General features: G+C 37.7%; 1 protein-coding gene across 5 annotated transcripts in view; it reads right to left on the reverse strand.

Moving 5' to 3' along the window:
* The window catches only part of triob (trio Rho guanine nucleotide exchange factor b), a 209,461-nt gene that overhangs the window by 74,903 nt on the left and 108,369 nt on the right, over positions 1 to 26,189 (reverse strand). For all 5 annotated transcript variants that reach the window (XM_067449222.1, XM_067449218.1, XM_067449219.1 and 2 more), the window contains 7 exons: positions 25,232 to 25,423; positions 22,943 to 23,074; positions 20,394 to 20,624; positions 11,932 to 12,054; positions 11,601 to 11,792; positions 9,358 to 9,527; positions 7,751 to 7,925 (listed from right to left, as the gene is read on the reverse strand). In XM_067449222.1, coding sequence (XP_067305323.1) covers positions 7,751 to 7,925; positions 9,358 to 9,527; positions 11,601 to 11,792; positions 11,932 to 12,054; positions 20,394 to 20,624; positions 22,943 to 23,074; positions 25,232 to 25,423 — 1,215 coding nt within the window. The remainder of the gene's footprint in view (positions 1 to 7,750; positions 7,926 to 9,357; positions 9,528 to 11,600; positions 11,793 to 11,931; positions 12,055 to 20,393; positions 20,625 to 22,942; positions 23,075 to 25,231; positions 25,424 to 26,189) is intronic.

Raw genomic sequence — 26,189 nt, forward strand, 5'->3', positions numbered from 1 at the left:
CAAAGATAATCAATGGAAAAAGTCTTTAATCCAGCAAACAGAAATCCTCAGGAGTCAGAGCTAACCACATATAAACTAAGGCGAACTACACGAAGCCAGAACTGTCCCAATCAAATCTTTTTTTCCGCTTTGTTTCAAGAAAAATCTGAGCAAACGAGATCACTGAAACTGACTCAAAACAATGTAGTATACATGCCAGGCCAGTGTGTGGCACTGTATTTCTGCCACAGAAATACACTAAAAACAGAGAAGAAGAGTTGTGGCTAGAAGGGGTGTAGCAGTGGTTGGTGGTGAGGCAAAATCTCATCATAAAATAACAATAAATACATTTGCTACTTAACAGATGTGTTTTATTAAAGGTGCACTATGTAGTATTTTTGCAGTAAAAATATCCAAAAACCACTAGGCCGGTGTTAAATATTTTGTTCAGTTGAGTACCTACAATATCCCAGATGTTTCCAACTATTTGTAAATTGTGAGAAAATTGCTATTTTAACTAAGGACAGGGACGTTTCAGCATTGCGTTTGAGGGAGTCGCCTGTCAATGGTGTCATATCTGCGCTACCCTCAGTTTCGGCTTTTATTTGCCAGGAGCGCTTTACTCTTAGCAGTGTGAAAAAGTGAACGCACGGAGTAACATCATAACATCGCTTTAAACACACTTAAATGTATCTAATATGATAAACAGAGCTACATTACCTCAAAATCATAACCGGAAGAGCGGATCAGTGCAGGTGCCCGGCAACTATGTCCCGTCCCATCATAATAAAAGTCCCGGTATTCGCGAGGCGGGTATTTGTTTAACAATCGCTCCAGCAGCCGTGCTCAGGTCCATAACACTCGGTCCTGCTCTGCTTTAGACTACAGTAACGTTAATAACCGCATGCATGAACGTGATTTCTGCCCGAGTCCTATTTTCCACCGGTTGTGATGAGAAGACCACATCTCCCAAGATGCTGTGCTCACACTTTGTCATCAAACTACGCATTTGTTTTGAATAGGCGCCCTCCAGTGGACGGACAGTTGCATAGTGCACCTTTAACGCCTTCACCTACCCCAACCCTAAACCTACCCTTACAATAATGCAGATACGGTTATTAAATGATGCAATATTGACATGCGCATGTTCAGTGGCCGTAGTTGTATCCCTTAACGCTTTCACCGTGCTGGATGTAGTGTGATGACATCACCGTTTCGCAAAATATACGGATGGGCTGTACACACATGAAAACTTAATTTTGTCGTTTTCTGATCGATCCACTCTGGGATCCGAAAATATCAGAAAATATCAGATTTATGCTTCCAAAACACCAGAACCGTGTGGACGAAACGCTAATACGGTGCAAAATGTATACATATACAGCTATACCTCTGTATGGACACCCCGTGATGATAAACGACAGGGAATGGAACAAAACAGGGAGAATACATGATGAACATAACGAGACACAGGTGGAACTAATATGTAACTATACAAACAAATGAGGAAATAACCAAGAAAACTGAAATTAAACAGTGCTGGAAGCCCGAACTAAAGGGAAAAAATAGAACGGTTCATAAAAATGACATCTCTCCCCCCTCCCAGAAGGCGTGTCCTCACACCGTAACTGAAAGTTTAATGGCGGAGGGCAAGAGGGGGTTTTGAAAGCGAGGAGCAGTTGATCAACATGTACTTTATGTACTCAGGAGCCTGATCATGTAATGCTTTGTAAACAAACAGGAATAACTTGTACTGCTTTCTGTATTGTATCGGTAACCAGTGAAGAGATAATAATGCATGTGTTATGGGATCCCATTTCTTGGTTTTTGTTAGAATTCTCACTGCAGCATTTTGGACATACTGTAGACGAGCAACCAGAGATTACAAGTGATAGTTAACATTGCATTGCCAAAAAAATTTACCCCAGGGGTAACATGTAAAATAAAATCAAGTCGGACCAAGAATTGATCCCCGAGGAACACCCCAAGAGATAGTCACAGAAGCAGAAACATAGTTTCCAATTTTAACAGCGCATGTCCTGTCATGCAGGTAAGACAAAAACCAGTCAAGGGCTACACCATTGATCCCTACGTAATCTCTGAGGCGTTCTATTAAAGTCACATGATGAACGTATCAAAGGCTGCACTTAAATCTAACATCATTTAAGGCAACACTTTTCCCAGAAATCAATACTTATAATGCTGATTCTGTGCTATGTTTGGTCCTAAATCCAGACTGAAAAGTATCCGTTATGTTATTTCCAATCAAGAAATCAAGAAGTTGATTATGAACAACTTTCTCTAAAATCTTATTTATAAAAGGCAATTTAGAAATAGGCCTGACATTTTTTAAATCCTGAGAATCCGAATTCATTTTCTTTAGGACTGGTTCAATAACAGCATGCTTAAACCCTAGTGGTACAATACCATAAAATAAACTACTGTTAATAATTACTAATATACTGGGACCAATTGTATCTAAAACATGTTTAAACAATCGCGACAGGAGAACATCATAAAGTGAGGTTGTTGGTTTTAAGTGCAAAATTATGTTTACCAACTGAGCTAATGTAATCAATTCAAATTTACTCTGATAATGAAGCCGATTCATTATGTCGGCTACAACATTCTCGATTGGCGCAATCTTTGACCGAATAAGATCAACCTTATCGGGAAAAAAACATTAAAAAGCGCTCGCACAAACTCTTGCTATCTTCGGCATGTTTATTGCTCATTTAGCTCCACGAGTCGAGGGCGGGCGGGGCTAGAGAAGCAGGCGTACACATTTATCTGTAAAGGTGGCGCTTCCCCCTTATAATACGTCATTGATTTGAGAGCTGTCACTTTCTGGGCCTAGTGTCTATAAAAGCTTTTCTTTGACTAACAAGAACTTACAGGATATTCTTATATTACCATGACCTTTTATATATCAAAGGCTCAAGGGAAAGTTGGTTTCTCAATTCCTCAACCCTTTAAATAGGTTTCTGAACTTCTTGTGCATGACTGTTCAATGCATGTTGTTTCAAAGGGAAAGTAGTTTGTACCCTTTCATAAGTATGAAGTGTAAATACACAGCTTTTCATTTTGGGTGAGATAATCTAATGCCTTTTTTGCTTGTGTATTGAGAAACATGAAGTTAATATAAAGTGGCTCCACAATTATTGAATAGGTTGTTTCATGTTGAACTTAAGAGATTTGATATAGAGCAACTGTGAAAGTGATATTGATTAGATAAAGCTGTGGGTTATTTAAACACTCTTTTGACAAAAATGTGACTCATTTTCACACATCCAGAGGCATAAACCTCCATGACTCATGGTGAAGGCTGTGAGAAAAGCATCCATGATGGCTTTATCTTTGCTCAAGGCTTCTGATCAGATTCTCTAAGATCAATGGATTTTGTCTTTTAGAACTCTGTTCTTTTGATCAGATCAAAACGGACGGGAATGATATAAGAGGCAACACGTCATATATAGCCTTCTACCTCACAATTGACACAGTACTGAAACTTCAAACTCTTGTAATCACAAAGGGCTGACTGGTGGATATGAGGGAAAAAATATCTGAGCCCAAAATATTATCATAAACAAATAGGTTCTGAAAATGAACACTTTAGTTTTTTTAATTATAAACTGCACTGGCTAAGTAATATGCAAAATGATCAACATGACAGGATAAAATTTTAACATTTTGGTTTGTAAATATCACTCGTTGACAAATAAATTTTGCACCAAAATAGTAAGTTGTTTGAGTTATGTACCCAAATGTAGATGTGAGCTGTGGTTGTTCCAAGTCCATAAAAAAATAGACATGTCCAAAAATGCAAAGGTAACTCTGAGTTGAATAAAGTCTTAATTGATTGTGCTTTTATCCATGGAGATAATGTAAAATATAGACATCCTAAACTGTTGGAGTTAGAACATGTGTCGTTGTAATCATACTTTAGACTTAATATTGTCACATGGAATTGATGTTGATGGCATTGAAATTCTGCAGCAGAGTGGTGCCATCAGATCATTATCTAGGCTGTTTTCTTGTCTGTACTTGTGTTCTTATGGACTTGTGAATCATCATCAGTCTCTGCCCAAGTACTGTTCCAATTCGAAGTTCACGTCTAGCCAATTACAGTTCAAATCCCCGGATGTCTCCTTGATCCATCCCTTTTATCGAGGATGCATTGACAGGTAACTTGTGTGGATAAATACATCTCAGAATGCATCTTGCCCCAACCAACAAGCATCAGTAATGGATGAGAAAACCCATGTCATTTTATAATACTACTGTTATTGTCACAAAATGTAGTTTTAAGACTTTTTCAGGCGAGAATGTACTTGTTTAAAGCTCAAATCTGTGGTTTATTTATAAAGAGAGCACCTATTAAAATTTGTTTGAGTTTTCTGAAACCACTGGGCGCTCAGCGCTCATTAACCCCGGAGAGAGCAGCCTTTCCTTGGCTAGACCTTCTAATGTTTGCACCTGACTCTGATGTCTGTAGTTAAACATGAGATATAATGTGTCTTGTGTATATCTATATTTGGGGATCTTTGGTCTCATGAATCTATAATTTGTTGCCTGGCTATTTATTTTGGCTGAGGGCAAAGTGAAGTTTCATTTATTTCTTTGATCATTAAAACTGATATTTAACAAAAAGAGACTAGGTATTGTGTTTATGTCATATTTAATATTATTACAGTGAGGATAATATATGCACACATATTGCATGAACCACATATTAATAGTTGTATTATTTCTTTAAATGTTAACGAAAAGAGGCAGGGTTGTGTTTTATATTTAGTTTTGCCATAAATATATGCAGTGAAGATAATCATTATATGCGTTGCCCGGACTACATTTGTGTGGCTATTAATATGTTTAAGATTTTTTTAATGAAAACAAAAAGAGGCAGAGTGGTGTTTTATAACATATTTCGTTTTATTGTAGCCTGAATTATACATACAGAGATAACCGGATTAGCCAGAACGAGGTGAGTGATCAAGAACACTGCTGTTCCGTTTGTTTTCCTGAGTCGAACTTGGCAAGTCTGAACTAACAAGGACGCAAGTCTGAAGTTCATGTACTTGGTTTTTGAGACACGGCCCTAGACTTGTGCTACAATCGGCTGCAAAATTCTTTTGAGTAGACTCAAAAATATGTTAGTGGAATTAAATTGGCAAGTCGTACTTATCTGTTATCAATTTGTTGCAGTAAATTAAGTAAATTGTTGCATCATTTACATGGAATACAATATGGAGTACCAAAAGGCACAGTACTAGGACCGTTGCTTTTCATCCTGTACATGCTATGCTTGGGTGATATCATTTGGAAACATGGCATTACCAATTACCAATTCAAAAAACTAACAGAATGCATAGTCGATATAAAAATTAGATGACTTGACATTTCCTACTACTAAATTTGTTTCAATTATTGGACCAAAACACACAGGAACCAAGAATACTCTCATTTGATGGCTGCTCTGTTAAGTCTTTATCAGTTAGTAACCTGGATTAGATATTTGATAGCAATCTTTTATTTGAAAGCCAAATTTCTATAAAATCAAATTTTTCCATCTTAAAAATATATTTAAATTATGACAAATGCTCTCAATGTGAGATGCAGAAAAGTTAATTCATGTGTTCATGACCTCAAGGCTAGATCATTGTAATGCTTTACTGGGTGTTTGCGCTGTATGCTTAATAAAAAAACTCCAGCTGGGCCAAAATGCAGCAGCTTGAGTTCTCACTAGCACCAGAAAGAATGACCATATTAGGCTGGTTCTTAAAATCCTGCTGATTACTTACAAAGCTGTGAATGTTTTAGCCCATTGGTAATTGAGCCTTGGTACCTAGCCCCTACAGTTCTTTACATTTATTTTGGTGTCAAAATTCTGTCTAGCTGATAGTACCTAGAATATCAAAATCAACTGTGGGCGTTAGATCCTTTTCCTATTTAGCATTCAAACTCTGAAACAGTCTTCCTAGTGTTGTTTGGGAGGCAGACACATTCTGTCATTTTAAACCCATCGCTCTAACCTACACACATAACACATTTTCACATTTCTGTAATTCAATTTTTTTAATTATTATTATTTTTATTATTATTAGGCCACACAAATTAGGTCAACCAGACGGTGAAACTTCCCATAAAACCCAATGTAACATCTTAAGAATAATGGCATCTATGCTTAAATAAGTCTCTCTGTGTCATCCTTATTCCGAGATTACCATACTAAACCAGATCCAGTCCATATCCAAATCAGATGGAGGACCTGCATCTAGTGACGTCAGCCCTGAATGTAAGTGGAGACCATGACTACGAGACAGATCCCCTGTGAAGACCTTGTCAAAAACAACAGCCATTGGCACAGATCCTCAGCAAAGACCACAAGAACCACACAATTCCTCTGCACGGACCCCTATGGCCAGCTTCGACTCTCCACCACATGCTGGGGTTATGTATCCTAATCTCTAAGTAGAAGGAACTTGATAAAACATTCTGAATGATATCAATCCACAATGTGACTTGTGATCAACCTGACTGGAATCATAACCACACTGTGTTGGTTCATTTGGCCAGAGGAGAACTAGTCCCTCAACTGAGCCTAGTTTCTTCCAAGGTTTGGGAGTTGGTGGACACGTAATATTCAGCAATATAATTGATTTGACTGTACTGACACTTTTAGATGAGAACTGCGCTGAGCTGAGCTGGACAATGACATCGTTTTCAAGCTCATTTATAGTTGAATTTAACTAATTTCATATTTGATGATCAGTTATTAAGCTGAACTAAATCAACACTGAACTGTCCACAATGACATTATCTTTTTTTAGAACTGCTTTATAGCAGAATTGTAGCCTAGAAATCTAGACGCACCCTAGCAGCAGCAAAATCTGCCGCGAGTATCGTCTAGCAACTCTCAATACACTCCTGAGCTGTAAAAACCAAACTCTGGTCGGGCCAATCACATTGTGTACAGAGTCGGTGGGCGGGGCTTAACATAATGGCGGCCGAGTTGCGAACACAGAAACTAGCGAACGACGGTCCTTCGAATCAGCTTTGACCGCGACTCTGGAAGATTTGGAGTTAAGCTTTTCTCTGAGAAAAGAACAAAGAACGGCACTGAAGTCATTCTTAAGAAGGGAAGATGTGTTCTGAGTTTTGCCGAATGTATACGGCGAAAGTTTAATCTGTCAGCGAGCTCTGCTTCACCTTTGTTGCTTTGGTTGGTTGTAGCGCTATCCTATTGCGTGCAGAGGGAGTTTGAAAGACAACCGTTTATCCCGCCCCTCGGATTGAGCTGTCAATGGTGAGTTTCCAGACCAAACATCTTGATGTGGGTCTCACTTGTCAGGCTAGCAGAATTGAGCACGGTTTGCATCATTATTTTCCTGTTTATCCCTTTAAAGGTGCTTTGAAACAATCTTTATTGTATAAAACGCTATATAAATAAAGGTGACTTCTGCAGTGCTTGAGCGTAGATCAGCTAATCTTGATAATTGTCTATATTTGTTTTTGGCAATATGTATCTGAGCTTCTGCTATTCATTCAGATTTTCAAAACATCTTAAAGTTTTAAGAATGATGATGAAAAAAAAAGCCTCCTGACATCTCTCCCAATTTCCCTCAATGAATCTTGATAATTTTCCACCAATGCCTTCAACACATCAATTGAGAACCACTTGTCTTGACTGTTGAGAACCATTAATCCAACAAAATCAGTCGGTTGTCATTTGGGAATGGACTGTCAGACATGGTGTAAAGTGTGGACTCACATCAATGGCATCTCGTTCAAAGATCCTGAGCTGGAGGAAAAGCTCTAGTTTGATTTTGCGTTCCTGAAACAGCTCCTCCATCTGAGCCTGGGCCTCGTCCAGTTGCTGCAGAACACTCTCAATGTGAGCCATTGAGCTGTTATGGGGAGTCTTATTGCTGGAGATTGCAGAATCTCTGCAGTCAGAAAGAAGAGCATGTATAAGTATGAGAGACAAGTTCTGCAGCAGAAAGTATACCTCACAACTTCAATGAAGCGTCTAATTGCTGCAGTTTAATTAGTCTCTGCATGTTAGGAGATGGGTCAATTAAGTGTGTGAGTGTGTTACTGTATTTTATATTAGATGTTGCAGCTCTAATTTCTTATAATACTGAAAATATATCTTTAAAGACAGAAGTCTAAATTAGTGTCAGAGTGTATGCAACATTGTGTAAATTTGGAATTGCAAATTTTTATATTTAATAACCTCTGCTTGATTATTGCAAAATATAAAGTATCCCCTTTAGACCATAATTTTTTTCCACAGAGCAATTTTTTTTCTCACTTGCTTGATATATGCTCTTCTTCAGTGTAGAAATGAAACGGAAAAAAAAAAAATGCTCTATAAATAACATGGAATCTATACTGAAGGTATATCCAACTTATATTTTATATATACCCATATACATGCAGTTTCCTCACATAAATCTCAGCTGCTTGTTTATATATTTAAAAAATGTAACTATTATCACCCAGCTACAATATGCTAAATAAGACTATAAGACATAAGTATAGTAAGATATTATAAATATTAACATCATGATTTTCTGTAAAGCTGTTTCGAAACAATGGATTATGAAAAGCATTATACAAATCATATTTGACTTGACTTAATGAGCAGATGTCTAAATGTCTGTGTAATTTTGTACGTGCACCACAGAGTAGGTCAGGTGGTTCATTTTACTATCCCAGCTGGCATGTGACCAACTTTAGCACTGAAACGTGGTCGAAATAATGTCATGTGGCATTTCAATAAAAAATAAATAATAATGATAATAATACATTGAAACAATGTTGTAAAAAACATAAAATATAACACAAGGTTACTAGAAAATACAGTAATTAAACATTACATTTGACAAATAACTGTATGAAAAGTACAATGTTGAAAAAACATCAACATTGATGCGTCATCAACAAAATTCAACATTTTAATTTTTGGGCAGACTGTGGAATCTCTGTAGATATAGAACTGAATAATGGACATGTTCAAGTAACAGATTTACTGGGGTTTCACCAGTTTCTTCAAAATAAGATAAATTGTAGTTACAGATTTGTAAGTTGTTATTGTTTGTGATGTGCATTGTTTTGCAGTCTGCTAAATTTGCTCTATTAATAAAACCTGAAAAACCTGCATTGGTTTTCGATCCCCACAACGTTTCAAAAAGTGACTAAATAATAAATTTTAAAAAATCACAAAAATGGAAAAAGCATCTGTGGGGTTAAAGTTTAGTAATTAAAATGAATACAACAGACGTCAGTGGGATGCCGTGGCCATTACATGATGTGCATATGTGTTGTGAATGTCACTTTCTTCCACCTAACTGATGTTTTCTCATTGGCCAGTACCTGAGCTGCTGGATGAGATCCTCTCCTTCTTTAATGACATTGACGGTGACCTGCAGGGTGGTTTGCTGCTGCTGACCAAAACGTTTGATCAGTTCCTGCACCGCCTCGACTGACTCAGCATAAACATCATCCAGCAACTCCTTCTGAAGTTCCTCCAACCAAGTCCACAGCTGCAAAAGAATACCATCAGTATCAGTCAATCAAATTAGAAACGTCAAAATGTTTCAATCAGTGACCTGTGTGGAAACAAATAACAACTGTTCTAAAATAAAAATATCTAAATGCACAAACATGATAATGCAAACAGCCAGACGCATTTAGGCTGCCACTGAACGGCTGGTGTTGTTATTTCCTGTGAATGGCCATCGTCTTGTGTGAGCTCACAGGATTAGCCATCTGCCTGTGTTGGCATGTCAAAGAGTACATCTCTTGCCACTGCAGGCCTTGCTCCGTCTTTCCACACCTCCCCATTGTCTTTTTCCATCTCCACCTTTCTCTTTTTCCAAAACTCCAGCCTTTTACCCTTTATCATTACTCATCCCGGTATAATAAAACACACTCTCAGAAACAAAGATGTCTGCATAAACGGTTAGCAGATGGCTAACATTACGCCATATGGAGACATTAAAGAGAGCATTGTTTGTTCGTATGTCATGAATGATGTACACACTGTTTACTCATTATCATTCACTGTTTGTGGAATATACATGAAAGAGTTCAGTATTTATAAGTATATAAAGGATAAATATTTGAGGTCAAAATAAAATGCTAGCTGCAGCAAAGATCATGTTTAAAATTTGCATAACCACTGATAGCCAATGATAACCACTAGGGATATACAATACAGTTAGTCCACGGTTCAATACATACCTCAGTTTTTAACCACGGTTTTCGGTTTGGTTCGTTTTTTTTGCTATTCTATTCTTAAGTGATAGGAACAGCAAGAGGTTAAGGAGAAAAAAAAAACATTGATTGCAATACCCTTTCTTTATTTTTTACTTAAAATAATTACTTAATAATACCTTACTTAAACTTAGAACTTTACTTAAAAAAACCTTGCACACATTCCTAGTGTACTGTATAATATATATATATATATATATATATATATATATATATATATATATATATATATATATATATATATATATATATATATATATATATATATATATATATATATTACACCGATTTACACTGGCAGCTCAGAGCTGTACAGCAGCATTTAAGTGTCAAATTGAATGAATAAATGTAAAAATAAAACACTACATAGACTTCACAGTAAAATATACATTGATTCTAAGCTACTGTATTAGTTTTTCAGTCAAGAGCAGTTGGAGATTTTCTCTTTGTCATTTGTTGTTGTATTAACATTAAAGGGATAGTTCAATCAAAAATGAAAACTCTGTCATCGAGAAATTAATACAGATTAGGAACAATATTAGAGGGAGTAAATAATGGCATCATTTTAGAGGTCAACTGTCCCTTTAAAGGTCCCGTTCTTCGCGATTCCATCTTTCAAACTTTAGTTAGTGTGAAATGTTGCTGTTAGAGCATAAATAATTCCTGTAAAATTATGAAGCTCAAAGTTGCCAAGCGAGATATTTTATTTACCAGAAGTTCCCTTTCAAAGCCTACAGTGAACGGCCGGTTTGGACTACACCCCTGCACTTCCTTCAGGAATGACGTCACTAGAACTGTTTGTTGACTAACCCTCCGCCCACAAGTAAACGCAAAATAGGGGGCATGGTCTTGTTGCTCTCCCACGTGGAGAAGAGCGCGCATTCAGCGCTTGCATCTCCCCGTTATGGTAAGAGGCGGGACCTTTCCTGGCAAAGTGCGCTAAGCTGCTGTCCAATCACAACACGGGAAGCGCTGGCCCAATCAGAACTCGTTACGTGTTTCTGAAGGAGGGACTTCATAGAACAGGGAAATCATCAGGCCGTTTTTAGGACAGAGAAAACAGCGCTGTAGAGATAAGTGAATTGTGTGAAAAATACGTTTTTTTTTTACATAATCAAAGCTTCGAAAACACGCGAAGAGCGGGACCTTTAAGAATTGTGGCATCCATAATAACCAATATACCATGAATTATTGAAGCTTTTTTAAACTTGTCCTGTATTTTTTGTTTAAGGAAACACTGTGAATGTTAAATTACATTCTGGAACACATTTATATCTAGTATAATACAGGAATAACACACACATATCCACAACCCACTCTTACTCTCTTCCAAGACTTACCTCTTTGCTGTGAGTGTGGAAGGCCACAGACATGTCGAGCAGGACTTTGCGCTGTTCAACGCGTCTTACGAAATCCTGGATACGGTCCTCCAGCTGGTGTGCGGCCTGGTAGATCTCCTCAGGGTCACACTCGCCTGTCTGAGCCAGCTGCTCTGCCGCCTCCAGGAGTTTGTCTGCATTCGTGTAGGTGTTCTGAGAAACGCGCAGCGGTTTGGAAGTTAATATGCATTTGACTAATTTCTCAGGTGGCCTAAATAGTTCTGGGAGGAGAACTGTAGATAGCCAGATGGACAGCAGCCAAGGCGATGCTCTTACATCTGTTCCTCCTTACCTGAGCCACTTCTTCAAAGTCCTCATGACGTTTCTGTAATGCTCGAGCCCTGTGCAGAGACTTCCCCACTCCTGTGTGCTTACTCAAGAACGCCTCACCATGGTTTTCAATCCAATCTAGAACCTGTGAGAAGACATTCACAAAGAAGAACATAACCACATTTTGCTAAGATGGTCAAAATAACCACTACCTGTGTCATAAAAAGTAATTCAAAATAAATCTTGATATTATACAGATATTTCAGCTGAAGATTGTCAACACAAATGTGAAAATACACAAAACATTATAAAACTAATATTTTGAAATAAATTAAAGGTACACTATATAACTTTATGTGCCCTCTAGTGGTTAAAAAACATCTTGCATTTTGTGGAAGACCATTATATTGGTTGTGCTTCTCCTCTGCGTGACTTTGTGAATGAATATGACCCTTCACAATAGATAATGCTTTACAATGAACTCTGTTAGAGCGCTTCAAATGGCAATTTATCTATTCAATAAAATACCTTACCCATTAAAGGGTTAGTTCACCCAAAAATGAAATTGATGTCATTAATAACTCACCCTAATGTTGTTCCACACCCGTAAGACCTCCTTTCATCTTCAGAACACAGTTTAAGATATTTTATATTTAGTCCGACAGGGTATCTAAGTGTATGCACACTATACTGTCCATGTCCAGAAAGGGAATAAAAACATCATCAAAGTTGTCCATATGTGACATCAGTTAGTTAGTTAGAATCTCTTGAAGCATCGAAAATACATTTTGGTCCAAAAATAACAAAAACTACGACTTTATTCAGCATTGTCTTCTATTGCGCGTTTGTTTTCAAACCTCAAATAAAGATTTAAATGTTTGTGAATCAGCGTATTGATTCATGATTCGGATCGCCAATGTCACGTGATTTCAGCAGTTTGGCAGTTTGACACGCAATCCAAATCATGAATCAATACGCTGATTCATAGCTGTTTGAATCTTTATTGGAGGATTGAAAACAAATCCGGAAGAGAAGACAATGCTGAATAAAGTGGAATGTGTCCCGTCCCGTCATAATAAAAGTCCCGGTATTTGCGAGGCGGGTATTTGTATAACAATCGCTCCAGCAGCTGTGCTCAGGTCCACAATACTCGGTCCTGCTCTGCTTTACACTACAGTAACGTTAATAACCCCATGCATGAACGTGATTTCCGCCCGAGTCCTATGCTGCGTTCCAGTTCGTTTTTATCATGCCCTTCACTCACTAACTTCCCTCCGTCTCGTTCACTCGGATGTGCGTCATTGCTTACGTTGCATGAGTGCCCACTACTGACGGAAACTTTGCAATGGACTGAACTGGAGCACCCTAAGCCCTTGATCACTTGGAATCCACTTTGGAGTTGATTTTTTTTTTTTTTTTTTCCTTTACGAAATTGTTTAATGCAGCATTCTATATGTATATGGATGTGTTTGGGTTGTTGTAAATGTTTTTAAAAATATCATAGAGTTGTTTGTGGTGGGGTAAATTAAACGCGATATGTGGTGACGTCACAATCGCGTTGCACTGTGGTATATGAAGATACCTGAAGTGTCCAAATGAAGTAGACTAGCTCACTCGGTCAAAATCGAGGGAGCAAGGGTCTGTCCATATAAACTTCCCTTGTCCACTTCACGAAGTGGAACGCACTTCAAAATGGCGGCGGGGATTCCCCCAAGGGGAAGTGCTTAGGGAAGTGCGTGTCTTAAAGTGGAGTGGAACACAGCACTATTTTCCACCGGCTGTGAGGTGAAGACCACATGTCCCAAGATATTGCGCTCAAACTTTGCGTCATCAAACTATGCATTTGTTTTGAATAGGCGCCCTCCAGTGGACGGAAAGTTGCATAGTGCACCTTTAAGTAATAAAAACATCATCTCTGTGTCGCTTTTACAACATTTCAAAACCCTCAGTTGTCGACATCAACGAAAAGCCAAGCCAGTGTTAATTCTTGTTTTATTACAAGCTCTGTTCTGTTCTTTTTGTTAGCAGACAAAAAAACGGGTGATTACCTGGAGGTTCGAGATTTAGCTCCTCCATGTCAACCTTTCGCACTCACGTGACAACTAACCACTCCCACATCATACACGCATCAAAGTAGACGGAGCAACTTTTCAGTATTTACGGATATGACGAGAAGCACGGGCGAGTGAAGTATGTTAGCATTTTCCCAAGAAAACCATTCAGACTGGTCTAAAATATAAACACTTATAATAGGCTTAGCACAGTGAATCAGGGTAGGAGAAAACATGTTTTGGAAGAAGGCATGATTTGGTTAATTCTGAACAATAAAATTAACATAGCATGAATCTCCCTCCAGCTTTCACGCCCTTTGACCAATTAAATTCTTTGATTTCTTTTAAGGTCTTTCATTATTATAGGATGTGGATTTTTAAGTCATTGTATAAAGCAATTTTTGTATGATGGACATATTCTCTACAGAAATGCCCATGACTTTTTAAGGTTAAATCAATTTCCATAACTTTTCAGGGCCTCGTTCTATTTTAACACATTTTCAGGTTTTGTGTGACTTTTCCAGCTGCTTGAGACTAGGATTAGGATAAAAAATAAAAAAAACATTGCAATTCTAGGGTGCTTTTCCCAGGTTTTCTTTGACTGTGGGAACCTTTCAAATTAATATTCCATTCAGTTTCCAGCCATTTATGATTAAATGCCATTGTAAAATATACAGAACTTTCTAGAAATTTCTAGCTGAATTAAATTTCAGAGGAGGAATCTCAGGAATCGTAGTCATTTCCTTTCATTTCTTTTACGATGTCAGTAGATGCTAAAACTAGTTTGTGGCTGTTTTACTGTTGCAGTTTTGTAAAGGTGATGATAAACAAGGCAACTTTTTTGAGCAATGTTGTAGAGCGATGTTGCTTGCGCACTTTTTAATCAGTCGTGGGTCCTGTGTCTCACCTGGTTGCCCATTGATGGAAACATCGCTCAAAAAGCTGCACCATGTATCATCACCATAAGAGTTCCTGTAACTTAGAACGTTCCTAGCTGTACCAACATCACAAGTTTGATTACCTGCCTGGAAATACACAATATGATAATAAAATATGTAATAAATTAATAAATAAAATAAAAAGTATACTTTAAGTGCACTGTGTCTTGCTTTGGATAAAGGCATCAATCAAATTCCTAAGTGTAAAAGATTTCAACTGCGTTTCTAGTGTAAAACCACCAGGGGGCATCTCAAAGCAGCAGGAGTCACTGCGACAGCTCAACACCTCTATAAACATCAGCACCATACGCACAGTGAGGTCATCCTGCAGATTAAGCGAGTGTCTGCTCTGATGCCGTTGTCGGAGTACAAAAATTGTGTGTTTTCTGAATATTTGACTAATAAGGTAGGTATCTGTTGTTTCTCAAATGTTTGTATGAGGGTCTAAATGCATATGCAAGATTTTACAGATAAAAACATATTGAAAATGCGTTTAAGTGAGTATTAAAATGTTTATCTGCAATCTGGAGCTGCTAAGACAGACGCCTCATATCCAAGTATGAAAGCTTTCTACCTGTGTCAAAAGACGTCACAGCACGAAACACACGGCGTCTACTCATGCATATTTCATTACGCCACCTTTGATCTGGCTCAATGTGCCACATTCAGAGATGCGTGTGTGGTGGCATCTGTCAGCACATGTGCACGTGTGTGTGATTAGAAGAAATCATTTGTCGTGCAGATGTTGAGTCTCCTGCTCACGTGGATGTCTGGAAGGTTTAGAGGTCCCCTATGCCTGCATCATTTTATGGGGCAAACCCTCAAAATAATGAGGCTGCTGAACACGGTTACCATGACAACTGATACTGAATGCGTCTTAAAGAAAAAGACTAAGTAAAAAAAATAAAAAAAAAATGGGAACAGTGTGGGGCAGACTGTGTGTGAGAGAAAGTGAAAGATAGAGACGCAGTTGGATGTTGGGAGAGTTTTTTGTCACCTAAAGATTTGTAGTGTTTCCTATATAACCACTGAGAGCAGTGAATTGTTACACTAATGAAGACAGATAGCCAAAATGTTTTTTATATTTTATATATCCTGCTTGAACTTAAAGGGATAGGTCACTCAAAAATGCAATTTTTTGTCATTAATGACTCACCCTAATGTCGTTCCACAACCGTAAGACCTCCGTTCATCTTCAGAACACAGTTTAAGAACTTTTATATTTAGTCCAAGAGCGTATGGAAGTGTATGCACACTATACTGTCCATGTCCAGAAAGGGAATAAAAACATAATCAAAGTAGTCCATATGTGACATCAGTTAGTTAATTAGAATCTCTTGAAGCATCGAAAATACATTTTGGTCCAAAAATAACAAAAATTACGACTTTATTCAGCATTGTCTTCTCTTCCTTGTTTGTGTTCAATCCTCAAATAAAGATTCAAACGGTTGTGAATCAGTGAATTGATCAATGATTCGGATCGCGTGCCAAACTGCCAAACTGCTGAAATCACGTGACATTGGCAATCCAAATCATTGATCGATTCACTGATTCAAAACCGTTTTAAACTTTATTTGAGGATTGAACACAAACAAGGAAAAGAAGACAATGCTTTTCAGTCGTAGTGCTCAGACAATGCTTTTCAATGCTTTAAAGTCGTAGTTTTTGTTATTTTTGGACCAAAATGTATTTTCGATGCTTCAAGAGATTCTAATTAACTAACTGATGTCACATATGGACTACTTTGATGATGTTTTTATCCCATTTCTGGACATTGACAGTATAGTGTGCATACACTTCCATACGCTCTCGGACTAAATATAAAATATCTTAAACTGTTTTCTGAAGATGATTGGAGGTCTTACGGGTGTGGAGCGACATTAGGGTGAGTCAATCAATCATTCAATCAATCAATCAACTTTATTTAAACAGCGCTTTTACAATCACGCTTGTGTCAAAGCAGCTTCACAGTGTCAAACAGGACATTATTGCAACAAGTTTAGATTTGGCTGTACAGTCGTACTGGAGAAAACAGTGATGTTATCAGCTTATTTTAATTTATCATATAGCGACATTGTTGGCAGATCAGTATTATAGTTTATAGACAGTGGTGGAATGTAACGAAGTACAAATACTTCGTTACTTTACTTAAGTACATTTTTCACGTATCTGTACGTTACTTAAACGTGCAGTATGCAACTTTTGGCCACTAGGGGTCACTCATTCAAAATAATAACAACAGACGTACTTTGATGACGTCGGGAAAGTGAGTAGGCTCATGGGAGTTGTTGTCATTATTGCCACTGTCAACCAGCGAATCTGGCATCTCCAGCAGAAAACATGTTCACTGACAAGGTAATTGTTATATTACATCTCTATTATTGTTAAGTTTAGTTACGGCTTTTCACTTTATATAATGTCAATCTAATGAAATAGCAGCGAGCTACCGTTACTTAACAAACTTATCAGTAATGTTAGCTAATGTGTGAGACAGAATGTTGTGCGGGCGGTCGCTATGTCAACATACCTATAAGTTGGTAGGCTATGTTGACATATTAACCGTGCTTCATAATTTGAGTTACTCAAATTATAGATATGTTGACATGGCATCCGCGATTGTCGAACATTCTGTATATCAACTGTTCAATAAGGAAATACATTTCAATTTAGTTTATCATTACCAACATAAAACATAGTAAATCAGAGAACCAGCACCAGCAATAACGTTACGTGGTTCATTGGAACACGCGCTGTGTCGCTCCCCACGTTCATCAATCATTCTAATAAACATTTATTTTGGAACTCAGAGATATATGAATAAGTAGATCATTATTAAATCGATATTATATGTAGCTAGTATTAACATATGATAAAAGTGACGGTCACCTTATATTAATTGACCAAGATAGTGGCATATTACCTTATGAAGCTAACGTTACTTTCTCCAGCTACATATAAAACCAATAATAGCTAGTCCATCTGCGTTTTACACATGACATCATCGTGTCACCAAATATACGGATAGAAATATACTTTTGAATCAGTTTTAAAAAGTCTCAGTTTCAGTCTCCAAAAACACAGAATCCGCCTGTTTGAAAAGCCGATGCAATACAAAATGTATACGTATTCAGCTAAACACGTCTCAATGTGGTCAAGATCGCTATGCAATATGCAAACATACAGCACGTTATGATTATATGATTATTATGTTAGCTGAATGGTTACTTAAATTACCTGTTTATTAAAACCAAAGCGAGATCAGCATCTCTCTGCAGTCCGAGCTTGTCACGAAGATTTCGCCATCTTTCAAAGGCTTAAGGTTTACACGTCTCTTGCTTCTTCTACTGTCCCAAAATCTTCTCGGGTCATTTTTTTTCACCCGTACGTTTGCGCTTTGAGCTGGCAAAACGTACAGGCAAAGAGTAGTCATGATCCATTATCATACAGACTTTTTTATACGGGGGTTCCCCTTATACTGTCTGTCAGTGTTCCTCTTTGAGTTTGGCGGTTCCGCCGAGTTCCGCTGGAAGCAAGACGGAAACGTGGATATGACGTGAAAGACGGCCGACATAACGGAAATAAAGACACGGTCCGTGTCTTCGAATTAAAATATTAATTTCTCTGGATTTAGAAGTTAATTGGAACTGTCGGGATAATGTAAACACACAACTTTAAAAAATATAGATATAGTGATCTTTTCTATTTTTAATGCTGAAACATTACATATTGTGCCTTTAAGTAGAATCAATAGTGCATACTTTTTACTTTTACTTTGTTACATTTTGCAGCAAATATTTTACTTTCTACTCCACTACATTTCTACAACGTTTCGTTACATTTTCTGATCAGTTTCAGGGCTCTAGATTAAGGGTTGTTTGGATAATTAATGGATAAAAATGTATGAACTGACGGTTGCGCTGTTGACAATCGCGCAGCCTCTCGAGGAGAAATGGAAACAAACCAAAGCCGCTCGTACAGAGAAACTCAGTTACATACTGCAGTAAATATTCAAAATGTGAAGGTTTTTATATTTTATAACTACCCACTCCATCAATTAAGGTTGGAAGAACTGTTGCCACACATATAACAGGCTAGAAACATAATAATCACTGCAATAATGATCCAATCATAGACTCATTTGCTTATTTGAATCAAATTTTTGGTGCATTTTATCCTTTTTATATGTGGAGATTCTTTAAAAAAATCTCTCTTTTTTTAACAGCAAACAGGTTTGGAACAACATGAATGCGAATGAGTAATGGCCAGATTTTCTTTTTTTTACTGAACAGTCCCTTTACAATTTAATGCAGTAGTGCCTAAAATCTCCCTTTCCGATTTATATTCAATCCTCAACTGAGCAGTGAAATCCTATTTTAAACAGACAAGAACTCACTTTATATTCAACATAACGATGCCTCACAGGCATTCAGATGATGCCATTTTTCAATAAAGATATTCAGACAAAGAGAAGAAGAGATTCAACCAGATGCACCTCATTTATGAGCAGGACTCATTTTAATGTCACAATGTCAAATGTATATTCATAGACAAACTCTGTAATCAGTTTGTGTTTTGTAAGATCAAATTATATTAAGGATGTTTTTTGTTTGTTTCACGGTCAATAACACTGTAATATTTCATTCATTCAAGCATAATTAAAATTTTAAACTGGCTTATCAATAATGTTTGAATGGAAATTGTTTAAGTTTTATTTCATGATATACAGCATATAATGTTCAAAACTTTAAGGTAGGCCATTTTGTCAAGTCTCTTATGCCCACGGAGGCTGCATTTATTTGATCAAAAATATTGTAAAAATGGAAATATTGTAAAATATTAATAAAATTCAATAATAATATTTTTTCTATTTCATATATTGGGCCGCTTTTGATAGATACTGACCACTGCAGACCGGGAACAACCCACAAAAGCTGAAGTTTTGGAGATGCTCTGACCCAGTCGTCTAGCTATCTAAATTTGGCCCTTCTTACACTTGGCCATTCTTGGGAAATTCTTACACTTGGCCATTTTTTCCTGCTTCTAACACAAATTTGATGACAATATTCACTTAAATCAGAATGATCAGTGTTAATTACTACACCTGTCAGTGGTTATAATGTTATGCCTGATCGGTGTATACTGTATATATACAGTATACACCGATCAGGCATAACATTATATATGCCTTGTACATACTGTACATACATGTCCTTTTTTGGTTCAATGGGGAAAATTATGTGCAACTGTGGGAATCGGACATCAATTGAGTGAGAGAAGCCATGTGGTGGATGAAACTTGTGGGAAGTGGGCGAGAGTGAAAAAGAAAAAAAAAATCTGCACAGATGTCTAGTGAAACGCTCTGACACCTCATCCAATCTGCACATCTCTCACTTCCCAAATAAGAATGATAAAAAAAATGAATCTCACTGAATCCGTACCAACAGTATTTGAGGTAGTGTGTATGAAGTATTGTTAGTTAAGAATAAGAGTCTGACCTGCTGGACATCCTGTTGGAATACGCAGAGCTGTAGCCTTTGGTGAAGACGGAGTTTGCGGTGTTGCCAAATGTTCTCCAGCTGCCTCTGGTGGTGCAAAACCTCATGAATAATATCCAGGACGTGGTGTACTGCCTTAGAGTAATTGGCCGATGCCGTCAACGAATCAGCACTGCCTGGGGTCAAAGGGCGCTGTAGCTTATCTAGTAGGGCTTTGCCATCCTGGCTTACCTAAAGGATGTACAGGAAATACACATCAACACCTAAATATCTTATAGACAGAAGAAATCCTACCTACTGCCGATAGGTCCTTCTCAAACAATATGTGAGCAATCACATAATTAACTACAAAGTAGTGATCGAACGATATATCGGTTTACCAATATTTTCCCCAAAATTTAAAGGGATAGTTCACCCAAAAATGATATTGATGTCATTAAAGGGGGGGTGAAATGCTGTTTCATGCAAACTGATCTTTTTTACACTGTTAAAGACTTGGAATCCCATACTAAACATAGACAAAGTTTCAAAAGTTAAGGTGGACGTTTGATGGGAGTATTTCTTTGCCAAAAATACTACTTCCGGTTAGTCATACGTTTCGGCAAGTTTTTTGCGATCATGGGTCCACTTGACGTTAAAAGGTCGGAATTTCCTTGTATGGGCCATACGGACAATTCTACCGGAAGAGCGTGAGAGAGAAAGAGCGAAAGCAACAGGCTACGCCCATCAAAGCGCTGGCTCGTAGGCTGCGCTGCACAGGTGATGTGACTTCAAGAAATTAACAATGTCACCAAAAAAGTGCGTTTTTGGTTGCCAGACCAAGACAGTCCTGTACAGATTGCCAAAAAACCCCACGTTAAGGCAACAGTGGATGGAATTTGCTTTTCCGGATCAGCAACTGAGTTGCGCAAAGGTTTATGTCTGTTCGCTGCATTTCGGTGCCAACTGTTTCATAAACAAGGCCCAGCTCGACGCCGGATTTTCCGATCGCCTAATGCTGAAGGATGGAGCAGTCCCAACGATAAAGGTCCCAACGTTAGAACCGCAGGCGGTGAGTAAGACTGCTTCAAATGTAGTGCGTGTACATTTGTTTAGCTGGCCACTATATGTGTAACTTTATGTTTGTGTATTGTAAAAGCACTCCAAACAACAATACACAAAGAGTGGGGAAATATGTTGAACTAAATAAGCACGCTTCTTCATTCAAATGCGCTACTATTCCGTGTCTTTCTATGTAAACACTAGCCTGCCGTGCAAAACCAGTCCGCTTACTAACGTTACAATTGTCTACACAAACCATGCGTAAACACACACACACACACACACGTGCACAACTGCACTTCCCACATGTACACCTTCAAAGACAAAAATACGACGATATAATTCAAGTATAAATATGTAGATAACACAAGTCGCTAAGCATATTATATAGTTAGTGTATAACTTGTACCACATAGAGACGTCCTGCTCTAGTCGTTTTTTGCTGCTGCTCCTGTTCAACTTCAGCCTCTGGGTCTGATTCCGGATCATAGATGTATGGCTGTATCTGATTAAAAGCCATATTTTTATTTTGAATAAAGTTTTTTCCCGCTGTTAGGGATGACACAGCTTTACAACGCACTCAACACAATAGCAGCGGCGCGCACACGTCATTATTTAGCTCCGCTCACACGATACGCCCCCACCCGCTCAGCTTTTTTCGGAAAGACTCGGAACAGCGCATCTTTCTTATATAATTATAAAAAAAATAAAGACTTTTCGGAGATATGCAGGATGCAATGCTACTCTATAGGTACTCAAGATTGACATGACACTGACTGAAACTGAGTGTTTCACCCCCTCTTTAATGACTCACCCTAATGTTGTTTCACACCCGTAAGACCTCCGTTCATCTTCAGAACACAGTTTAAGATATTTTATATTTGGTCAGACAGCGTATCTAAGTGTATGCACACTGTCCATGTCCAGAAAGGGAATAAAAACATCATCAAAGTCGTCCATATGTGACATCAGTTAGTTACTTAGAATCTCTTGAAGCATCGAAAATACATTTTGGTCCAAAAATAACAAAAACTACGACTTTATTCAGCATTGTCTTCTCTTCCGGGTTTGTTTTCAAACCTCAAATAAAGATTCAAACAGTCATGAATCAGCGTATTGATTCATGATTCGGATCGCGTGCCAAACTGCTGAAATCACATGACATTGGCGATCCGATTCATGAATCAATACGCTGATTCATGACCATTTGAATCTTTATTTGAGGTTTGAAAACAAACGCGGAAGAGAAGACAATGCTGAATAAAGTCGCAGTTTTTGCTATTTATGAAATGTATTTTCGATGCTTGCATTACGGATGTGAATCTTTCTAGATCTTCTATGGGATTTATGTATGCAGCAGCAGCATATCTTACACGCTCACAGCAGCATGTCTGTGTATCTATTGGCAGGAGCAAATTTGCTCTGCAGCAGCAAAACATTCACAAACACAAGCAAAAAACTTTTATTGCAGAGCATAGTTTTTCTTGTAATGTATAAGAGATTCATACTTCAGAATAGGCAGCGGTGATGTGTTCATAGAGACCCTGGTGGTGGTGGATGGTGTCTTCCAGGTCCTGCAGCTCAGAAGGAAGCTCTCCTTCTCCACAGGCCTTACACCATGAGTCCATGTTGCTCATATACTAGAAAATAGACATTTTATAGATATACGATTACTATAATATGCTTCATCTTAAAAAGGTAAAAATAAAATATTAAAAAATACAATTTGTCTGTACAATATACAGTCTATTATTGCCCTGTCTCATTGGGAGCAAAATAAAAGCTTAATGCGTGCCTTGTCAGTCTAATATTGATGCTGACAGCAGATAATAAACGCTCAAAGAGAAAGATAAAGGACATAAAGATAAAAGGAATGGATTTAATTTATCCTTTTTCCCACCCACAGGCCTATCTGTAGTACTCAAGTAAAAATTCTTTGAACAATCACAAATGATTCAGTCATAAAAAGTGTAACAACTTTAAAAGTGAAGCATAACAAACACATCATTCTCTAAAATCTGGAAGACCTTTCTAGAATACAAACATACTCAGCAACTCAAATTGGCTCAATCAGCTCAATCACTCATTTAATTTTCTCCGGACGAATATTGTTGGCATTAAAGGGCTTGAATTACACCATGGGATTGCAATACACACAAAATACTCTCATGTCAAAATGCAGTTCTTGGCGAGTATTCACGTAAACACAGTTATGTTTTAAGTCAACATAAACAGTTGAGAAAGAAAACATGTGTAACATTATATAAGATCCTTGTGTCAGGTCTTAAAGTGAAATCCATACCACCTGCTGCCAAATTATGAGATAATATTTAAGTTATGATATTAAAGCTAACTTTTTTAGTTTATTCTTAGCTAAAAACACTTAGTTATTTTAAAAATATATGTGCTCATTGATGTATATTTACTTCTTTCACATAATAAAGTATTCTCGTAAGTTTATAATATTCCATTGAAAATACATACAGGTGAGGGGTTTGAATGCCGGTCGCCATGTTGCCCCTCCATCTTGAAAGTACATTAGCCAAAGAGGGACATACCCATAAATTCAAGCTTCACCTTTTGCGATTTAACACTCGATGGCACCGTATCAAATGTGAAGAGGGGGATTGCCATGTTAATCTTGGACTAAATCGGCCACCGTAGGAGTTAAAACGAAATCAGAAAATGAGAGGAACAGAAACTAATATTCACTGGATGGTCATATACCCTTTTCACCGCTAGATAAGGGAAAATATCACACAGTGTAGCTTTAAAAAAAAGTATATTATATATATATATATATATATATATATATATATATATATATATATATATATATATATATATATATATAAGGGGTGTCCCCGACTAAGGATTTACACATTCGAATCAGAATTTTCTAATCTCTCTATGGTTGAATCATCTATGTGTGTGTAAACCATAGACCGTAAAAAAATAAACGGTATAAACGGGTTGGGAAGGGCAGGACACTAGTCAGCAGGAGGCTAAGACTATTTGTATTTTACTTTACACATGGTACACAGCCACCACTTTTAATAAAGTGATCAGAACTAGGCTACACTACACATTCGTAACCGTTCTCTCATAACATTTAAAAGCCGCGATCGAAACACAGAACATCACACAAATAAATATATATATAGGCAGGTACTTTTGTAGGTTTATTTATCAAAATGTTATTTTATATATATATATATATATAATAACATTTTGATAAATAAACCTACAAAAATACCTGCCTAGAGAGGAAATGAACACTTTGAGTGCGTTTATATGCACGTTCTTAAGCCGATTGTGCCTAAAGGGGGTCGCACACCGGATTGAAGCTCAGCGGCGTGTCTCAGGTAACTTATCTCACACCAGGCAGACGTGAACATTATAAACACACGAGGTCAATTTTGAATTGACTTCTGACAGAAGAGCTGCACGATGAGTGTATGTTGTAGCACAGGGTGAAATCAATACATTCACGATTTGAGGGAAATATACATTTAATTGAATGCCGCCGTCTGTGTATATGTGTTCGAATTTTAAAGGCGCAGTGCGTCCGGTGCGAAGCTCAGTGCTCAGTCAGTAAAGGGGCGATCGCTCAGCACCACGACACGTCTTTATAACACTGATATTGAGCACCCCTTTATAGCCAAAATGGTATGATCCTCGTTGCATAACACCTGTGAAGATTCGACCATGAGATCAGTGGTCGAATCCAGTCCTGCATATCGATGCATCGAATCTTCGACTATTAGGGGTCACCCCTTATATATATACACTCTCACCTGGTCAGTTTTCTGGTGGAAGTTAGCAGACATCTCCAGTAAAGCACTCCTCTCGTCCAGCGCGGCTGCGAACGCTTTCCATTCCTGCTCCAGCTGACCTGAGATCTGCTGAATCTGCTGGGTTGCATAGTGACCCGACTCCAGCAGCCTGTTCCCCACGGACATGATCCGACTGATGTTCACATACACATTCTGCAAGAGATCACATGAATCACTGTATACACTGCATCACTTCCTGAATGGGTTGTTTTTAAGATGACACATTTACGCTAATCATATGTGGTATGTGGTATTGGTACAGCTAAAACAAATCAAAACAGTGCATTTTGACTTTGAAGGCTGAAATGAAAAAAAAAAAAAGTTGCTACACAACAAAAAGTGATACTTTTTTTTAATATTATTATTCAGAACAAATGATGAATGGTTGTGACAGATCTACATGGAAACAGTATAAACAGCAGTCCACTCGAAGCTGCTTCTGCAGGGAGGAGTAGCTCTCGTCTGGCCACAGACACACACATGTACAACCTCAGCCCCAGCTCTGGAATGTGTGTGGATGAGAATTTAAGCAGAGAGGAAGAATCAGGGTCAAATTTTTCATAGTCTACAATTTCAGACCAAAAATGTTGCTGTGGTTTTACCAACTGAAAATACAATATACAAACTTGTATATTGTAAACACAAACAAATTGTAAACACAAGTTTAGTACTCTAAACTGACTAAAACTCATCTTTGATCACCAAAACGACATTTTCCTGTGAAAAAAAACAAACAAAAACGTATAAAATAGCTTGAATGCACATCTACACACCAGCTGTAGTATATGCAGATTCATGAATACGCAAATTACAAATCCACTCACCCACAGCGCTTCAGAGACCCACAAAAGGTATCGATCTTTACAACGTCGGTTACATAATGGTAATTGATATGATTAACCTTTTGCTTGACTACATT

The sequence above is a fragment of the Pseudorasbora parva genome, chromosome 7 (assembly GCF_024679245.1).
Source record: "Pseudorasbora parva isolate DD20220531a chromosome 7, ASM2467924v1, whole genome shotgun sequence".
Classification (NCBI taxonomy): domain Eukaryota; kingdom Metazoa; phylum Chordata; class Actinopteri; order Cypriniformes; family Gobionidae; genus Pseudorasbora; species Pseudorasbora parva.